The sequence below is a fragment of the Cyprinodon variegatus genome, unplaced genomic scaffold (assembly GCF_000732505.1).
Source record: "Cyprinodon variegatus isolate N-32 unplaced genomic scaffold, C_variegatus-1.0 Scaffold67, whole genome shotgun sequence".
NCBI classification, from domain to species: Eukaryota; Metazoa; Chordata; class Actinopteri; order Cyprinodontiformes; family Cyprinodontidae; genus Cyprinodon; species Cyprinodon variegatus.
The window spans coordinates 1,177,349-1,192,455 of NW_015150520.1; the positions used below are offsets into that span (position 1 = coordinate 1,177,349).

A 15,107-nucleotide genomic window follows, 5' to 3' on the forward strand; every position below is an offset into this window, starting at 1 on the left:
AATCAATCAATCAATCAATCAATCAATCAATCAATCAATCAATCAATCAATCAATCAATCAATCAATCAAAAACAACCTAAAGGGTAAAAACAGAGGAAGAGAACAAAGAGGAACAAAGCTCATGCAAATTGCAAACCAGCCTACTCTTGGTGGAGAGCTTTGTAGAGCCACCTAAACCTGAATCTGAAACTGACTGTAGTCCTCCTAGACCTCCTTTCCATTATTTTGGGAGGGAAGTTCTCAATTGAAGAAGGTTAGGGGTGGGGAGCACAGTTCAAACTAAACTGTTCTCCTTGCTAAACTGTTCTCCTTGCTCATGATCCCAACTGTGCAGATTCAGGAACAGCACCTTTAAGTATGGTTAACAACCTACTGAACACACCAAAGTGCTATTAGCAAATTATTGTTAAATTGATGAACTGACAGAAAGATCTTTCTTTTTAATTCGTTCACATAGAAATTTTCTTATAGTGTTGCAGGTACGTTGACTGCCAAAGAGTGCTGGAAGTGTTCAATGCATGTGGTCAATATTATAGATCTGTAGCTAAGACTACAGGGCCCAGGTCTAAGTTTAGACAGAAGTCTTGTTATTTATGTTTAACAGCAGTAGAAGTCAAAGTGTTTAACTCCAGTAGTCATCTCCTTCTTAATTACATTAAAGCATAAAAAAATATTAGAGCTGTATTGTCTTATTTTTGTTGTTGTTGTTAAAGTATACTAAAAAAACAAGGGGGTCAAATAATTTTTCTCAATAGCTGTATGACATAAAAAAATAGGGAAATAATTGTATAGCAATTATCTATTACTTTTACACTTGTAAGCTTAATGCTTGAGTTAAATAGTCACACCTTTAAATATGTTCTAAAGGCGTGTTATTTACGAGAAGCAACAATTTTGTCTCGCTCTCATTGACATAACAAAATGACATTTTGTTCATACAGCACTGTCTTGAGGGTTCTCATCGCCTTGTCTCAGTACAATGTTTAAGCGCAATATCTTTCTTGAACCATCTCCAAGAACAGTTGTGTTACTGGTCAGGATTTGGATTGGTGTGTTTAAGTAAAAGTTTAGAAGATTTTCTTTTTTGTTTTGGGGTCCAATATACCTGTCTTTATTTGAGGTTAGGGTTGGGTGATATGAAACAATTTTCCAACTGATATTCGTCAGTCCAACAAATGGCGATGGATGATATAATCGCGCAGGTAACCTTGTGGGCAAAGACCACCTGCAAATACTGCTGCAACCCCAATAAGGTAAACATGCTTGTTTTCTTGTCAAAAATGTATATGTTGTGTTCAGCAGTAATAGTTTCCTCTTTTCAAGTTGTTCTAAATACCTTATGAGACATTATAATTTTTTTATCTGAAGAGCAAAATCCAAAAGCCTGAAAACTGGAGCGGAGATTTTTTATTTCTTTTTTTTTTAATTGAAAGTACATAGCTTTACTGAAGGAGAGAATTTTCCTTTATTGTTTTTTTTTTGTTGTGAAATTTTTTATTTTTGTGTGAAAAATCTAATCGGTAACAGTAACAGTTGGCTGTAAACACACACAAAAAAACTCCCTCTCTCTGGTTTTGGTTCAACTGTATAAAAAAAAAATAAAAAAAATAAGCAACAAAAAACAGCTAGTCTCTAGTTTGGATCTGTTCTTTCTTTCTGTACGAAGTGTAAGTAGATAAATCACTGATGAAAAAAGCTCCATCTGGAAGGAATTTTGTGTACCATTAAAACCAGCATAAGGTTTTTTTGTTTGTTTTTTTTTCCTTTTTTTCATGGGCCTCGCCTCAAATTGTATGTCCAAAATTAAAAAAATTTTCTTAAAAATGACAGTGGAAGGGCTAAGTCTATCGTTAATGGTCGATAGATTCGTCCGATCACCCAACCTCATTTCAAATGTGGAAATTATACCTGGGCACAAAATGCATTGAATCGATTAATTTATATTTTTTGTTCCAAGAATGGAATAAAATCCTGTAATGTTTGGAACTGGTGTGTGTTTACTGTGACAGACGCAGAGCAGGAGACTCCACACTATAACGTTTGCCTCAAGACCATCATAATCAAAGGCAGCAAAACCACAAACCTTTTTCTTCACCTAAACCATAGGAGTCCAGCCCTTTACAAAAATGGCAGTCTTTCTTACACACTCCTTGTTCTAAACATTATACACATGTATAAATACCATGTAAAGTGGTAATATCATTATATTAAAGAAAGATTAGTTCTGTGTCCCACGGTTTAGGTATAAAATATGAAAAGACCTGCAGAAAAAAAGCGAAAAAGTGGATGAAGAGGATTTAGAAAAGTCATTATTCACTGTGAAAATAATAAGAAAGAAGCCATTACCACAAAAGCATAAAAAAAAATCTAGTATAGCTTACTAATGTTCCTTTGCAAGAAACCCTTAACTTTTGAATTTTTGAAGCTTTGCTCTAATGAAACTAAAATTGGAGTAGCAAACACTGGAGTTAGAATTTTGTAGAAAAAGACATTTAATGGCTAAATATAAACATTGGGAAATGTGCTATTAAGAAATGCTTTCCCTAAGTATTTAGAGGGAACACAGTACGCAAAAGTACTAAATAGGAACTGCTGGTTGTTTGTAATAATTTTGTCATGATTACATTGATTTCTTGTACTTAACTTGAAAAAGCTTGCTTTGTAAATTACTAACAAATGTGGTTATATACTGTTTTCAAGGCAATGTGCTGGCATGAGCAAAAAATATTCATACATAGCCTGATAACGTATGTGATTAAAACAAGCTTAAAATTTTTTACCATCTCATTTGCATACTATATTCACTCATCCGGCTTTTGTAACGGCAAAAGGCATCCCAAGCCATTTAATTTACAATCAACATGCATCACTGTCTTATTATTATTCCTCTGTCTGTGCAATACCTGCGCTTTAACATTGATTTGCCCATTGCTGGTTTGAAATAAGTTTACTGAATTGAAAAAAAAAAAAAATATATATATATATATATACATATATATATATATATGTTTTTTCAGATTTGCCTTAACATTCGCTGATCAAGTAAAATGCCTCCTTAAGTTACTTGCAGGTAGTGTTTCATGTTGTCAGCGGTAAATCTATTCTGCATTTGACAGGCTTTGTTTACACTGTCTTGTATTACTGTATGGGTAGAGTGATCTAAAATAGCGATAAACGGACGATCGGCAACCGATTGCAATTGGCCGATAGTGTCCTTAACGGTATTGATCTGGGTTCTAAAAATAGCCCAAAGCATGCTGATTAGAAGACTTGTAAACATTATTTTCCCTGTCTTGCATTTGGATCTAAAAAAGCTTGTCTCCACTGCTTCTTACACAAAAACAGTGGTCAATTCATGATACTTTTTTATTTAATTTCTATAAATAGTATAGTGCTAATATAGACAGTATGAGACAACAGTATTTAAGAATTTATGGATTGGATGCTGTGATCAGCAATATTGGGATCTGGCGATAATGATTTTGGCGATCGGCTCCCGAAGTCCTGATCTGTGCATCTCTAATCTTACAGTTGGCACCACATCACTTTACAGCATTTTTTCCTCACAGAAAGGGCTACCACTAATCAGGAAGTGACTGGAGAATAACACTGACCTGATGCTTCAAAGTCTTGATTGGCCATGTTCCACGAATCTCTGATTTGAAGTAAACTGCTTTCCATTGCCCTTAGATCCTCCTCAGGACAATTACATTTTGGATAGTCAACAGCACACTGGCACCAGCAGTCGTTGTCCCGGCACACAAACAGTCCCTCTTCATTACAGCCAATATAACTTAGAGCGGCCTGCACAAACCTGGCTCTCAGATACTCTGGCAGTATGGCCTGGAGGCCTGAGGCAAAGACATAAACAAGAGAAACATTTGAATGAATTAAATAAGAGCTGCACCAAAGTATTTTAGCATTGCAGTGTAAGTATAGATTACTATTCTTTCCAACATCTTTGAAATATTTCAGTTGAGACTTGTAATGTGTGACTAAGATGTGTAAAAATAGACTGACTCAATTTCTTTTTTTCACTCCAAATGTTCTAGTTTTGTTCTGGATTATTGTTCCTCAAAATTTACTTCCAAATTTTCCAAGCATGCACCAGGGAAAAAAAGAGTGATTGAAGCTAAATTTGTTCTGACACCCTCACACTGTAGTTATAAACTTGCCAGAGAACAGACACTGTGACAATTCCATCAGAAATTGGGGGGAGTTCAATTATGGATGGCCAACCTTGCAAATGAATCTTGTTTTCAGGGCTCTGAACCAAAACAGAGCTGACAGAGTCGAGGTTGTCATAGTTACTGCATCCAAGAGGGCCTGTCCTTGTTTCGGTCACCTAAAGGGAGAAAAGCAGAGCCAGATAATAATTCATGCTAAGGAAGAAGTTCACTTTTGGCAAGCCAAAGGGGAAAAAACCCTGAAAGAATTAAGAATGGAAGACAATCTAAATTCAGTTTCTAAGCAACAAAATCGCATTTTAAAGAAAAAAACGATATCACAAGCCATCTGGGATTTTTATTATGGGTTGCTATATTGCTTATACATAAAATGCACATTCAATAAAAGTTGATAAGTGCTCTGGAAAACAGGCTCAAAACCATGTGGTCCATCCCTTTTTATATCTGGGAACTGCATGTGGCACTGGCAGTTTGGAAATGCCTCTAAGGTTCTAAGCCATGGTGTTGGAGGTAACAGTGATAAGAATTATAATAGACAATAAGACAAATAAATTCTATGGATATTAGTACACTTTACATTTAAATATCTTAGATCCCTACAAACAAAGGAATAAAAAATTTTAAAAGAGGAAAATAGTAAAAGTGAAAAGATCAATCTGTCTGACAGTCTGAGAAGGTGCCACAGTCAGAGTTACACTGGGATTAATGGGGACATATTCCTTTTAAATCCTTCCATTCCATATTTCAATCACTCATTTATGATGTATATTAAGTGGAACTGAAATACTTTGGCTTGAGTTCCTCATAATTTTCACTCAATAAACCACTCTTCTAACTTTTTTGAGGAGCTGCTCATCTGCAGTTAACTAGATTTGATGCATCACTTTAAATTCAAATAAGAAACTTCACACCCTGCCCCCTTCACATTACAGAGTGTTCAGCTCCACTATTTTTGGGGGGTTTAATAGAAAAATATGGTTGTCTAACAGGGCAGAAATTGAGAGATGGCATAATAAACTGAACATTTTGACTTATCTACAAGTACCTTTGGCACCCTTAAGTTTCACTGTGAGAAATGAAAATGGCAGATTCTCAAAATTAGTAAGTCTGAAGTCCATGACCCTATTGGGGAGGTCTGCAGCAAATATTCTGATGTTATTGTGAAAAAAAAATCATAATAGGAACTAGAGATAACTAAGTACATTTAAAAATATGACCCAAATAGAATATAAAGATATTTACACCTGGAAATACTGAATTTATTTATTTTTTGCACCCTTAGAGACTCCTAATACACTACAAAATACTATAAAACTACTTATTTTAAGACATCTAGTCTGAAGAAATTATTATAGGAAAGTAGCTACAATATTCTCATATTTATGTGTACTGTAAAATGTTAATATGTTGTAAAAGAACATATTTAAATATATCAAAATAAGTAAGTTTAATTTTGGTGACAGTCTGGCTCTAATTTTTGTTTGAGTAGAGTTTTTTTTTTGTTATAAATACTTTTTATCCATTGGAGCTTGAATAAATGTTTAGGTGCTGTCTCACAGCAGTACCAATATCATGACCAAGGTTAATTAAATAGCAACAAGGTAAAGTAAATAGCACAGAAGCAGGGGAGCAGAGAAGGGAGCAGGAAAGCAAGCATGAAGGATAAAGCATCTGTTCTTGCCCAGTCTTAAGTGGTTGATGTGGTTGTACTCTAAATAAAATAAATAAAATGTTCTCCCTCTCTCTTATGATAGATGTGTCCATGCTCCAGTCTGCACAATAATCTGAATCAGCACCGGTTTAAATTATGTATATATGTTGCTAAAAAAAGAGCAGTCTAACATAAATATAAACGTTTTAAATGAAAGAACTTTAGAGCAATTACACCAGTTATTTCTGATAATCTGTATCTTCTTTTATATATTTTTTTTTTCTTTTGGCTTTAGAAAAAACCGAACTAAAGCATAATTTTTGGAACATCAAGTACTATTGCATGAATGTTTGAAGTATTGGTGTAATCAATGTTCCCCAGTATCATATAATTCATATATCAGGACAAAGTGAGTTACTTTATGTTACTGTGTGTTCATAGTCGCATTTAAATATTAACTGCCATACTTAATCACCTGATGAGCTTGAAATGTAATTTAATTTTACTTATACACGTTCTATGATTGCCTGAAAGTAAAATATGTTTTTTGTGAAATAGAATGAAATCAAGCTCATATTCTTCTGCCGTGCTTAGGGGAGGTGGACAATCCAGGTCCAGAAAGTAAAAAGCAGGCACAGTAATTAGTTCTCAGTATTTGCATTTCCAGCTTCCCTGTACAGACGACTACTACATTACTCACCTGTTTAGGTGAAACAGATGAAGGAAAACTATGTGAGGTCGTTACATTCTGGATCTGGATCATTGATCATCTAAGGGAGTGCATCTTTATCAGAGCAGCTAGGGCACCTACACTTTTATTATATGTCCAATGTCTAGACTGGATCTCAAATAATTTTTTGTTATGCAGATAAAAGAAATGGTGGAAGTCTGAATCTCCCATGATTCAGTAAAGACTTAAATATATATCTGTTAAGGACTGATATTTACAGGCATTGCTGCTAATTGAAATTTGACAATTCAAAGGATTTCTTGACATAGTCTTGTGACCTTAAAGACCTTATGGTATTTATAAGTTAAGTGGGAAAGTGCTTTAGTAGATTCACCTGTAAATGAGGGAACCTCTGTGTGCTGCACGGTCCATGCGAACAGTGAAGAGATAATCGGAAGAAATCGGTTGACAGTGACCTTACTTTTCTCAAATCTGACTTTTGCTGGAACATAGTGTTATAAAAGGCTGATATAGATTGAAACTGAAAGAGAGGCTTTAAACATCACATTTTGAACTTGGCCTTCCTTAATGATAAGAAATTATTTTATTGTCCCACTGTGTGGATAATGGATTTAACAATGGCAAAAACAAGGTAATAGAAGAAAAAAAACTTCCACAGGGGACTTAATAAAAAAAAAAAAACAATGGGCATTATCCCAAAAATTTTCTTATTCTTTTCTTAAATTTCTCAGTTTTTCTTCTACCGTGTGCTACTATGAATGTGCCACATGATATTCATAAACTTTTCTCTACATCAGTATTAATGAGAAATTACATTTTGGAAACGTAAAGCAGTCCACCGCTGCGTTAGTCGCCCATTCATGAGAATTGCAAATCTGCATAATTACCATCCCTACTATCCCGATTGTCAGACAGTGTTCAATTATAGAAACAGCATTGAAGTCAAAGAAGAGACTTTATCAGTTTGGAGATTGAGGTTTTGCTGACTGAGAGGTGAACATCAGAATTAAATGACCAGTAAAGGCTTAGTGGTGAGGAATAAATCACACAAGCTGTAAATGATGTGGTTGAACTTTTACTCAAGTAAAAAGAAAATGATGATGTTATCAATTGGTGTCAAAATCATGTCTAGCAAAAGCCAGACAGTCAATAAAAATGCTGATGGAGGCAAGAGGAAAAATATATGATGTAAATGCTTGATATGAGTTTGCCATCAGCCTACAGGACACAACATTTAGCAAAATCTCCCTTTAACACACACACGTTTACGGTACATCTCCAGACCACATCCATCACCCCTTTATTGCCCTCCATCTCTCTCAATCAACATAAAACCGTGTAATTTTTGACTCCAATTTAAAGAATTCAGACAGACCCAAACCTTTTACATTTTGATAATAATAACAAAGCCAGGGAGCCCCATCAAGTAAACTGAATTCATGTCTTAACTTTAGAAGAGTTTCAAGCAGAAACATGTTGCTGAACTTTGTTATTAAACTTTCTATCCATTTTCTGTTCCAGATATAGTATTTCAATAGTAGCTTGATCCCACATAGAGCACACTCACTGTTCTTTCTTTTGATGAAATGACGACAAAATAAACCACTGTCCGCTGAATACCCACATCCCAGCTGCAGTTGTCAGGACCAATAGTTCTGTCATAAGCGAACAAAAATGCAATTTATAATTCCAGAGCTGCATAATATATAATGATGCAGCCTAAAAAAATGGAAAACTGCTTCTAACTAACAGACTTAGTATTTAGTAAAACAAATCTAGGTTTGAATAACAGCTTACAAGACTCCTACATTAAATCTGAAGCACTAATAAATTGTTCGTACCTGAGAGAAGATTGGAAATAGGAGAAAAAAAAGATTTATTTGTATGAACAATTTAAGAACAAAATTGTTTGTACAAGAGCTTCTTGCATGGGACCCAATTATTTTTAAAGTTAAACTTTACAGTAGAAGAATGAGTAACATATCTAACAATGGGGAAAAAGTCAATTTATGAGTAAGAAAAGAAGAAAGTAAGAAAAGGCATGTTCAGGTAAAGAAAAAGAAAAAAGAAAAATAGGAAAATAGAAGTTACAAAACAGATGTAAAAAAAAAGTGCAAAAAAACAGTAAAAATACAGTTTTTTTTTGTAAAAATACTGTGCAAACAGTATTTAACATGGGGAGTGTTCAGTAATACTTTTAAGACACATATTAATTTAAATAGTACAAATGAATTCTTATTTTACAGGTTAACAGATGTATAACAACCAGTAGCACATATGTGAACATGTATGGGCTTGCAGGGAGCAGTGAAGGTTATAGAGTAACAGCAGTGGGAAGGAAGGATCTGTAAAAGCGCTCCTTTGTACATCAATTATGCAATAGCCTGTCACTGAATGAACTGTCCAGCTCTGTAACAGCATAGTGCATGGGATGGGAGACATTGTTCAACAATGATGTTATTTTTTTCACAGTCCTTCTGTTTACCTCCACCTGCAGCTTTTCCCTGTGGCATCCTAGGGCACAACTGACCCTGCTAATAAGCTTATCCAACCTTGCAAACCAGGACCTTGACTTTCTTTTCTTTGACACATTTTGAGGCCCAGTGGTAACTCTGTCAGAATTTACCATTTCCTTAAAAAAACATGGCATCCTGATGGTAGATCTCTAAGCTATCATTATATCATAGAAACAATGAAGGTAAAAGGATACGACTCAGTAATAAACATTGCTCAAGAAGTCAAGATGGTGGAGGAGTATATTTATCCCACTGTTCACCTGGACAACAGACGTGGCTGGAGACACTTTGCAGCTGTCTACAAGAAGAGACAGACCAGACTGTGCTTGTTAAGAAGCTTTGATCCTTGAGTGTTTGCAGAAGAAATATGCTTGTCTTCGATTTGTCTGTTGTGGAGAGTGGGATCTCTTCTGCCATCATCTGCTGGGGTAACAGCATCAGAGCAAATGACTTAAAAAGCTTAATGAGGTGAAAAAGAAGGCTGGCTCTGTTCTATAAAATTCTCTTGAACTTCTTGAGATGATTTTACAAAGATTTCTTTATCAGATTAACAAAAAGTATAGACTATTATGACTATTCCTTTTACACTGTTAAACGACACTGTTTTCAGTTCTCAGAGTCAAGTGCAAGAGAGAGCGCTACAAAAAATCAATCTTTTCTACAGCTATAAACCTCTGCAACAAAACACATATTGCAAAAACATTTAACTTTTATTTCTGATCATTCAAGTTTTGTTTTTTTTATTTTTTGGAAAAATGGAATACCGGCTGCCGGCTTTTCTCATTCATATTAACATGATTTCCTTGAAATATTTTTGTGACCTAGCCCTCAGGCCTTTAATGCATGTTGTAGCTTCACAATTGACATTCATGGCAAATCCGTAAAAATTAGAATGGTTTTTTTTATGCGTAGGAGTGAGGAGCTTTTTCTGGAAGTGGTGAGTGTCTTTTGTTTTACTTGCTATTCCTACTGTAGTTAGGTTAATTTGCTAAGAGGGGGTTTAAATATGTAGGAGTAGGTAGGAGTTAAAAAGTATACATAACGCTATTGCTTTGGCTTTTTTAGTTTGTATTTATGAATGATGTGGTAGTGGTAGAAATTTGTGGATAAACTGAACAGTTACAAGCAGTCACTTATCTGTTCAAAGAATGCTCAGATCATTGTGACAAGCAGTCTTCAGAGAGGCACTCTGTATAATCATCTTTGTGTTTGTGATAAAGCAGCAATAAAGTAAGTGCTTCAGAAATTCACACCACCTGTGATTTGTACTAAGAGCTTTGCAGCTCATCTGTTACAGAGCCCAAAATGACAATAAACCTTAACAACAGAGAGGGCTGAAGAATAGACAAAAGAATCATGGCAGCCTTTGAAACAGATGTGGCATTTCTGAAGAGTGTCCAATGCTAATGTAACATTTTGGAAAACAAGAAGTAAGTGACAGCAAATCTAACAAAGAAGACGATTAGATAATGTTTTTGTGTAACATCTGTTCCTTCTCCGTATTCACCCATGAATTTGCAGACAGTCTTTGTCCTTTATCTTTGCATACATATTTTTTAATTACGCCCTGCTGTAGCAACAAGAAATTATTATCTGGGGGAAAAAAATCAACATTTTGAAGCTATTGAAATAGATAAATGACTCCACTGTTCCACTCAAGCTGGAAACGTTTATATTAAGAGTAAGTTAATTGATGAGAAACTGCTTATTCTGGATTAAGTTGTAAGACTTAAAATTATGATGCTGTGATTTAGTTAAAATGGAACAAAAAATATTTCAGGCAAAATGTTTTATCGGAAGTGGGCAGTAGCTCATTCTGTGCAGTTAGTATTACACACGCATGAATGCCTCAAAATGTATTGAAAACATATAGGTGTAAATGTATCTGAAGATGTCAACCTAATTAAAGTTAAATGGCTTTTGATAATTTAGCAGCAGCACAACTACAGAGATAGCTCATGAATAATTTGCTTAGTTATGCTGCTATAGGCTTGGGGTGCTGGGGGACATAGTGACTATTACTATTTGCTATAACTGTGACTTTTAAATGTATCTTTTCTCTCTTTTAGATTTTTTTTTCATAGAACTTTCATCTTGCCAGACGATTTGTTTAGCTACTGCTGCCAAACTTTATGCTTCCTCCTTTGACAAGTCACAGAGCAGAGAACCATCTAGAGACACAACTACAGCAGGTGGATTTTCCCCAAAAGGATACAGCTGCTGTTCATAGTCCTTCCAGTTTGGCTATGCACCATTGGCAATCCAAAGTTTTCATCATACGAAATCCTTCATCTGCACCATACCTGGTGGTGGCTGGTCACCAACAATTCCTTTTAACCTCTTAATATCCACCTCATTTCCCAGAAATGAGGTGGATATTAATGAGGTGAATGATCAAGCTCTGTCTAGGAACGAAAGATGTGCAGATTAGCCCTGGGTAAGGTTTATTGACGAGTACAAGCTCTATGTGTAGGATAGAAACAGGACTAAGCACTAGAAACCAGGTCCAAATCTATCAATTATAATGGAAGTTGTTAATGGCAGCAGCCCAACTGCTGCCCTCACCAGGATGTTGACACAACATCATGCCAAACAAAGCTACAGTGATAGGAAAAAGCAAAGAGAGTGTAAAGTTAGGGGATGAGGACAGCACAGGGGCTCAACTAACAAATAAGTTAGAATGAAGTAGAATAAGAAAAGGTGGTCCCAAAATGTCCAGCAGCTTAATTATCTAGCAGCATAACTACTCCATAGGGATACCTCAGGAAAACATGAGCCACTTCAACTCTAAGCTTTATCAAACGGTTTTAAGCCTAACCTAAGTCAGACACCCTGTTAAACTGGTAGCTGGTTCCACTGGAGCAAAGCCTGTTAACTAAAATATCTGCCTCCCACTCTAAAATGAGTAATTATACGAGCCCTAAACCTGCAGGAGCAAAGTGCTTTGTTAAATATATAAGATCTTAGATATAAGATAAAGTATTGTTATTTAGGGTCTAACATGTGAGAGGGGAATTTTAAAATGTATCCTAGATTTATCAGGAAGCTAATGCAGGAAAGCAATAATATGAGAAGTATCAATTTTCTTGCATATCAGAAGAATGGCTGCAGTGTTTTGGATCGGCTAAAGGTTTTTAAATTTGTAGTATCAAAATAATCTAACCTTTGAGTAAAGTGCACCTATATGGTGCATTTTTAAATCAAATGACTCCAAATAGCTTTATACACTATACTCTATAGTGTTATTCACACATTCACGCATGCATTCACACACTGATGGTGGCAAGCTAAACTGCAGTCTCAGCTGCAAAACTGACTGACCGAAGTGACTCATTATAGGAGTTTAGAAGGGCAAAAACAGATAAAGTAAAATAGTAATCCTCTTTGAGTCTCTAAAAAAACTATGGGGACCAATAGAGGAAAGCACAACTTATGACAACCCCCCAAAATGCTTTATTTTGTTTATATATTAATAATAATAATTAATACTCTGATTTACTGATGCTGATATTTGTTCTGGTTTAAGTCAACTTTGCACTTTCTGGTCATGGTCACTGGCTGCCTTTTTTATTTCACCAATCAGTCTGACCAGTCAAATGTGGGACATTGTTTCAGTTGATGGAGTACAGAGACAGAAATGAAGAAAAAAATCTGCACAGATCATGATCTGCTCACCTTGAGTGGATATAGCCTTTCTATATCCACTGTAATGAGTGTGTCATGGAAAACAATCACATCAGAGAATAAAATTTGAATGCAACAAGTGTGGCTTGGGCTTGAAGCTCAAACGGAGAGTATCTGTTTACCACGTAACGCAGATCTGCAGCATCCAAAACAGGAACTGAAAAAATCTGGCTTACTGTCAGCAAATGTCTAACAGCACAGCTACATCATTTTTTGAGAGCAACAAAGTGGACTCAAGAGACTAAAGTGAAAACCATCATTTTAGACAGTAAATGAGATTAACCCAGATTCATCCAATGAGTGTTTAACCAGGTAAGATAATCAAAACTGTTCAGAAAATGAAAAACAAAACAGATCTGTGACTTTTATGAAAATACAAAAAAGAAAAAGAGAATTAGTGATTGATTAAAATAACTTAGCTTCTAGCTTCACTGTAGGTAAAGTTATTTTTTTCTCTTACTGTTAAAAACTATTGCCTGCAAAACCCAAATGCATTCAATAAACCCATTGAATAAAACAACTATTCTTTACCATAATTATTTTTCACTTAGCTCAATCACTTTAGGTCAAACAACTTGATCTTAAGAATCTATACATCCAGGTTGCACTGTATGGCTAAGATAAATTGCCACCCTGCAGGTAAATTTATCTTTGTCATTGTCACTAGTAAATTGTTTAAAATATTTTTCCAAACATCAATTAAAAGGAACAAGGCCTTCTTGCTCAGCTATTGCCAAAAAGCATCCAGCCGCATCCAGTTAGAAGGAAAGGTGAGACTTGTTCCACTGCAGGCAGAAACGACGCTTTTTACTTCACATCTTCTTCTAAGAGCTACAAGGTCAATGCTAAAACTACAGACAGCCCAAGGATAAGAGAAATACTGTAAGATGCAAGGTGGTATATAAGTTTTGATTTAAATAAACCATTAAATTTTTTTTTTTTATATTATATGTCTTTCTTGGCACTATAATTTTTTCTACTTACATTTCAACAAAATCGGTTTCATATAGAGTTCTACTTTTTTCTTTTTTTCATTATCTAGCACTTTAGAAAAAATATTAATATCCATTCAGCCTCAATGGGGACCATCAATTTAAATTCAACTGCAGACAGATGTTAGACTTAAAGAGGAAATCGTCGAAATGCAAATGTAATGAGTGGTCCTTTAAGCAAAGCAATACGACCGTCTGTAAAAAAGAACCCAATGGAGCAGAGCATCTGTGCACAGTCAGCCTTCTCCATTTGAAAACATCCCTAAAATTAATAAATAAATGAAATCCTTAATGTTTAATTTAGAATTTGTTTTAATACTTCTCTGAAAAAAAAATGTTATGTTCTTTTTGGTTTCAGCATTTTCTTATTATTTTTATTTTATTTTTTTCCTACTTGATTCAATTCTGTTTTATTTTCCTATATTTTAATCATGTAAAGCACTTTGCATTGTCTTTGTACTGAATTGTGCTATACAAATAAATTTGTAAATTTGAAAGGGATAATTGCTGTGGTTATCTAAATAAGGGCTGTGACTAACAAATATTTTGTTAATTAATTAATCTATCAACGATTGATAATCACAAAGCAAAAGGCACCTTAAAAATGATTTTATAAGACATTTTAACTAAGTAAAGGTAAAACTATTCAATTTTTTTTAGAGATTTAAGAGGAAGCTCAGAGGGGTGAGAGCCTTCTCTATAGCTGCTCCTCTTTTATGGAATAGCCTCCTGCTGCACATTAGGGAGGCTCCTTCACTGCCAAAGTTTAAAACACTGCTCAAAACCTAATTTTACTCCCTGTTTTTTTTAACACTGGCAGGACCTATTTGTTGTGACCTTGTTTATTTAGCTTAAACACATTTCTATTATTGCCTTATTTATATTCCATGCTGTATTTTATCAATTTATTGTGTTTTATTATTATTATTATTTTTAGCTATGTTCAGCACATTTTCTTCCAGATGTAGCTGTTTTAAAGCGCTAAACAAATAAAGATGATGATGATGATGATGATGATGATGATGATGATGATGATGATGATGATGATGATGACTTAAGGGATTTTAGACAGAGTGATATTACAGACATGTAATACAATTTTTACAATTTTACATACAGTAGTAACTGCTCTAAGTAGGTTGCTTTTTTCAGCTAATCAAATGGGTTGGGTCTCTGTAACTTCCTTAAAAATTAATTGGTTATTAAATTACATTTTTTCATTCCTAATGAAGAACAAATGACATGGATTAGATTGTAAGAAAATCATTTATTTACCAGAATGCAGCACAACATACTTGTACTAACTTTGTTGGAAACGCTGCATTTAATTTAGTATTCATTGCACATTCCTAAAGGAAGTGGTTGTAATGTTCATAAAATGGATG

General features: G+C 34.7%; 1 protein-coding gene across 1 annotated transcript in view; it reads right to left on the reverse strand.

Annotated features, from left to right (window-relative positions):
- LOC107083001 (BMP/retinoic acid-inducible neural-specific protein 3-like) overlaps positions 1-15,107 on the reverse strand; it is a 64,092-nt gene that overhangs the window by 9,903 nt on the left and 39,082 nt on the right. Inside the window, exons 5-6 of the mRNA XM_015371927.1 lie at positions 4,241-4,346; positions 3,616-3,852 (exon numbers count right to left, since the gene is read on the reverse strand). Of these exons, the coding sequence (XP_015227413.1) occupies positions 3,616-3,852; positions 4,241-4,346 (343 nt within the window). The remainder of the gene's footprint in view (positions 1-3,615; positions 3,853-4,240; positions 4,347-15,107) is intronic.